Here is a 5,351-nt window from a genome sequence, read left to right on the forward strand (position 1 = left end):
TTTAAAGCAAAATAAACTAATTGAAAGTCCGTTGGTTCATAAACTAAGCAAAATAAACTAATTGAAAGCAAAATAAACTATAAGAGTCTGGATTGCATCATAAATTTCTTTGGGTTCATTTAGAAAGCGATAGAAAAATGGCTTCTGGCGCAAGAAAAATGACTTCTGAAAAATAAGTTATTTTAATTTCCAAAAACATGCATTTTCCTTTCTAATGTTTGATTGCATTATGTAAAATTGTCCATGAATTAATTAACTTAACATTTTAATAAAATAAAAAGAAGAGGGGAGGGGAGGGGAGAGCTGAGAAAATAAAATTTGATGGGCATGAGGCAAGAGCTAGGTAGTTTGTTTGTATATAATAATAGTGGATATCCATAATTGTAGGCATTTGAATCTGAGTAGCGCAATAATGCAAGTATATATATGTGAAGAGGTAGGCAGGACGAAGAACATCGAACATCGAACATCGAACATCGAACATCGAACATCGAACATCGAACATCGAGAAATAAATAAAAAGAATTAGTCCATTGGAGAAGCTAGATATAAATAAAAGATCGTGTTTCTCCAATGGCGTCAATAACAGTAGCTTATTATTATGTTCTTGTATTGTTTGTTTGCAGCGCCTATGGGAAACCAGATTTGGAGATGAATCCTTCAGCCTCGAGCTGGCAAACTGTAACTGAAAACGTGGGTGTTTCCGCCATGCACATGCAGTTGATGACAAACAACAGGGTTGTCTGGTATGACGCCATTAATCTTGGTCGCTCCGCACTGATGCAGAATCCTAAGTGGTGCAGAAAAGATGATAAGGGCCGTGAAGACTGCTGGGCTCATGGCGTTACCTATGATCTCGACACCGCTAAAGTTGTCAAGACACTCAAGGTATATATATAATACTGGCCTGGCCTGGGTACAATTTATTTAATTAATTAATTAATTATATTGTTTTTATGCATATATGTTTAGTTGAGCCTGAATACATGGTGCTCGTCGGGAGGGCTGTCGAGCACCGGAAAATTGATAAGCACCGGAGGCTACGACAAAGGTTTTCGAGGAATTAGAATCCTGGAACCCTGCGATTTATGCGATTTCAAGGAAGATGTTGGACTTTCTGCAAACAGATGGTAAGCATTATTATTTTCAAATTCTGATCTTATAATAATTAATTTAATTTAATTTAATTTAATTTACTACGTTGAACTGAACTGGCAGGTATGCTTCTCAACAAGTCTTGGAAAATGGTGATTTTATCGTGGTGGGAGGAAGAAAATCTCACAACTATGAAATTGTCCCGCCAGATCAGCTTAAATTCCCGAACAAACAATTTCCGCTTCGGCTGCTCGAGGAAACCACCGACGGCTTTCTGGAGAATAATTTGTATCCATTTGTGTACCTCCTCCCCGACGGCAATGTCTTCCTCTTCGCCAACGATCGCTCCATTATTTTCAACCCTAGAACCGGAAAGACGATTCGGGAGCTTCCTAAGCTGCCAGGGGGGTCCCGGAACTACCCGGCCTCGGGGCAATCCGCGCTTCTTCCTCTCAAACTCACCAAAGCGAATGATTTTGTGAAGGCGGAGGTTTTGGTTTGCGGCGGCAATACACACGAAGCCTTCAAGGTCACGGAGCATCCGCCGAGGCAATTTCCGCCGGCGTTAAAGGATTGCGGCAGGATTGTTGCGAATCAGGAAGGGGCCAAGTGGGAAATTGAGGAGATGCCGTCGGGGAGGGTTATGGGAGATATGTTGATTCTCCCCGATGGGAATGTCCTCATAATTAATGGCGCGAAAACCGGGACCTCTGGTTGGGACGGGGCGGAGGAACCAAATTTCACTCCGGTGCTTTACAGCCCGGATAAACCGAAAGGGGAAAGGTTTACTGAGTTGACACCAACAAAAATTGCCAGAATGTACCATTCCACTTCTGCGGTTTTGCCCGACGCTAAGATCTTAGTAGCAGGAAGTAACACCCACGATTCCTACGATATGAAAGCCAAATACCCAACCGACATGCGCGTCGAGAAATTCTCGCCGCCGTACTTAGCCCCCGCACTGCAAAAGTTCCGGCCGCAGATCGTGGAGAAGCTTTCCCAAACGGAATTGGTTTATGGAAAGAATTTCAATATCCATTTCAAGCTAGATGATGCGGCGGACATGTCTAGTATTAAGGTTACCATGTATCCGCCGCCTTTCACCACTCACGGGTACTCTGAGGGCCAAAGGATGTTGATTTTGGGACTCACCTCTGTGGCCAAGGAGACCATCTCCGCCGTGGCGCCGTCCTCTGGCAAGCTTGCACCACCAGGCTATTACTTGATCTTTGTTGTGCACCGTGGTGTACCCAGCAAGGGATTGTGGGTGCATATTAAATAGAAGAGAATAGAAGATACGGGCTCGCTTGTTCAGTGTTAGACAGTATTTGGGTGCAATTAGCTCTACATGCTGATTGAGTCACTGAATTATCGTGATTTGTATCTTTTTATAGTGCAGACGAACTACGGTGTGAGGGGGGGTCCCTTAGAGTGAGGAATCCAACCTATAGAATAGAAGACGATGGGCATTGAATTTTTTTAGTTTTGTAATCTTCTACAGAGTACCATATAATAATATATACAGTACAACATTTTCTATAAGAACTTATGAGCTCAGTTCTTAAATTCTTTACATAAATTAATAAATTAAAGAAATTGAAGAGTGGGAGGAAGGTAAAGGTTTGCAGGTTTGAAACATCTCAAAATTATACGTACAATTGTTAAATATATAGATGTATACTCATGATTATTGTTGTTGGGAGAAGGAGTTTTTGTTACAAAGTCTAGTTCTCCCAAATGGAGTCCCGGCCCTTTGCTTTCTCTATCTTCCTCTCTTCTTTCAAACCTTTAATTTCCGACGGTCTTTTCACCTTAGTGCATGTGAAAAATGATACTAAAAAAAAGTTAGTGTAATAATATATATTATCAAATGATAATGTAATTAAAATTTAAATGATCTTGAAGTGTAATTAAAATGATACTTGAACGTGCAAAAAATGAAACTAAACAATAGAACTCATACAATAACGTATATGCAAATGAAACGATACGATGTAATTTTACTTCATGATCCACATTGCAATGTAGATCATGTGGACCATAGATAAACATTCATTTTTAGTATAATGTTTGTTTTTAATATGCAAGTTCATTTTTATATATTATACCAAATAGTGAACCTTCAACACAAAAAATTAACATTCAATGTATTAAAAATGATTTTTAGTATATTAAAAATAAACATTATGTCAGTGGATTTGATTGGGTGATTGTAACACCCGATTTTACTACAACTCCGCTATTATCTAAAGAAATAGGAACCGGATTCGGTTCCTTTAAAGTGAATGGAGTTTGGACAGATGAGCGCATGTGAGTATGTGACTAAATTTTTATTCTTCTTTATTTGGCAGGGTTCTAAGGGATAACGAGTTGGAGCTTTCAGAGATGGTGGAAACTCGTAGAATCTCCCCCAATCAAGTTAGTAGACAAAAATTCAACGACCCAATTTATCGCACGGGGCAAATATATGCGACGTAATATATGCACGTAGGTTCAATTCCTACTGGATGCACTCAATCAGGACATTGGAATCTCATCCATAATTGATGTCACAGAACACAATTTAGAAAGGGAACTAAAACATGATATAGCATTTTCCTTTAAAAAAAACTATAATCTAAAACAATTAATAAATAAAGATAAAAGGGAACTAAAACATGATATAGCATTTTATACTGCAACATTAAAAAAACATAAACTGCATAATCACCAAAAACGAACTTGTAATCCTTACTTCACCTATAGAAACTAAAGTTAATAGAATGGAATGCTCCAAATTGTAAAGCCAAGCTCCAAATTGCTCTTCCTCAATCTTCTGTTTTAGTCTTGGTGCTGGAGTGCTGAATTTTGGTCTATATTTATAGGTGATTTAGGAGTGTTTGAGTACAGCATGGAGGTGAGAGATTGAGTTTAATTTTAACTGGGACTTAAGCATGCATGTTTTGAAGGTTTTTTTTTTTAAAAAAAATCTTAATAATTTAGCCATGCAGTTGAGTTTTGATGGGAGTTTGAAATGTAGTAAATTTAACCGAGAATTAATGGAGAATTATAAAACTAATAATGTAGAATATAATTTTTAACGGCAAAAAGGAATAATATAATATTGTTAAATAGAAATATGAATTTTAATATTGTTGTATTGCTAATTTTATGTTTGAGGGTTTACAACTCAATCATCCATTTCTGACTGACATATGTTGAAATATTATATATATGTTATAATAATGATAAAATTAAAATAAATTATAATATATGTTGCTTCCTATTTCTAGTATTTCTCTATCTTCCTCTCTTCTTTCAAACCTTTAATTTCCGGTTGCCTTTTCACCTTAGTGCATGTGAAAAATGATACTAAAAAACAAAGTTAGTGTAATAACATATATTATCAAATGATAATGTAATTAAAATTTAAATGATCTTGGAGTGTAATTAAAATGATACTTGAACGTGCAAAAAATGAAACTAAACAATAGAACTCATACAATAACGTATATGCAAATGAAATGGTATGACGTAGTTTTACTTCATGATCCACATTGCAATGTGGATTATGTGGACCATAGATAAACGTTCATTTTTAGTATAATGTTTGTTTTTAATAGGGAAAATTGTAAAAAATGCCCCTCTATAATATGCCAATTATCAATGTCACCCATAAATTATGAGTGGTGTAAATGTTGCCCCTCAATTATCAAAACGGTGCACATACAGCCCCTCCCGTAACGGACATGTTGTTCCCCATTAGTGTACGACACCGTTAAGTCGGAGTAAATATGTAATTTAGTTCTTTTTTCCCTCCCTCGATTCGAAGTACCAGCAATGGACAGCAGTGGGGAACCAAAGGTCCGTTACGGGAGGTGCTATATGTGCACCATTTTGATAATTGAGGGGCAACATTTACATCACTCATAATTCAGGGGTGACATTGATAATTGACATATTATAGTGGGGCATTTTTTACAATTTTCCCTTTTTAATATGCAAGTTCATTTTTAAATATTATACCAAATAGTGAACCTTAAACATAAAAAATTAACATTCAATGTATTAAAAATGAACTTTTAGTATATTAAAAATGAACATTATGTCAGTGGATTTGAGTGGGTGATTGTAACACCCGATTTTACCACAACTCCGCTATTATCAAAAGAAATAGGAACCGGATTAAAGTGAATGGAGTTTGGACAGATTATGCTCCTATATGTGAGTATGTGACTGACATTTTTTTTTCTTTGTTAGTCAGGGTTCTAAGGGAT

The 5,351-nt window shown here is 36.7% G+C and overlaps 1 protein-coding gene across 1 annotated transcript; it reads left to right on the forward strand.

The window, feature by feature from the left end:
• Positions 1-454: 454 nt before the first annotated feature.
• Positions 455-2,702, forward strand: LOC109147730 (aldehyde oxidase GLOX1-like). Its single transcript, XM_019295381.1, has 3 exons — positions 455-888; positions 973-1,130; positions 1,219-2,702. The coding sequence occupies exons 1-3, from the start codon at positions 574-576 to the stop codon at positions 2,375-2,377; spliced, it is 1,632 nt and encodes a 543-aa protein (XP_019150926.1). The 5' UTR covers positions 455-573; the 3' UTR covers positions 2,378-2,702.
• The last annotated feature ends 2,649 nt before the right edge of the window (positions 2,703-5,351 follow it).

The sequence above is a fragment of the Ipomoea nil genome, unplaced genomic scaffold, assembly GCF_001879475.1.
Source record: "Ipomoea nil cultivar Tokyo-kokei standard unplaced genomic scaffold, Asagao_1.1 scaffold2036, whole genome shotgun sequence".
In the NCBI taxonomy this organism is placed as follows: Eukaryota; Viridiplantae; Streptophyta; class Magnoliopsida; order Solanales; family Convolvulaceae; genus Ipomoea; species Ipomoea nil.

Excerpts from the sequence above, each read along its gene's own strand:
- LOC109147730 (XM_019295381.1), top strand. The coding sequence starts at position 574 with ATGGCGTCAATAACAGTAGCTTATTATTATGTTCTTGTATTGTTTGTT. Across the intron at positions 889-972 it reads AAGTTGTCAAGACACTCAAG|TTGAGCCTGAATACATGGTG; the intron begins GTATATATATAA and ends ATATATGTTTAG. Across the intron at positions 1,131-1,218 it reads GGACTTTCTGCAAACAGATG|GTATGCTTCTCAACAAGTCT; the intron begins GTAAGCATTATT and ends CTGAACTGGCAG.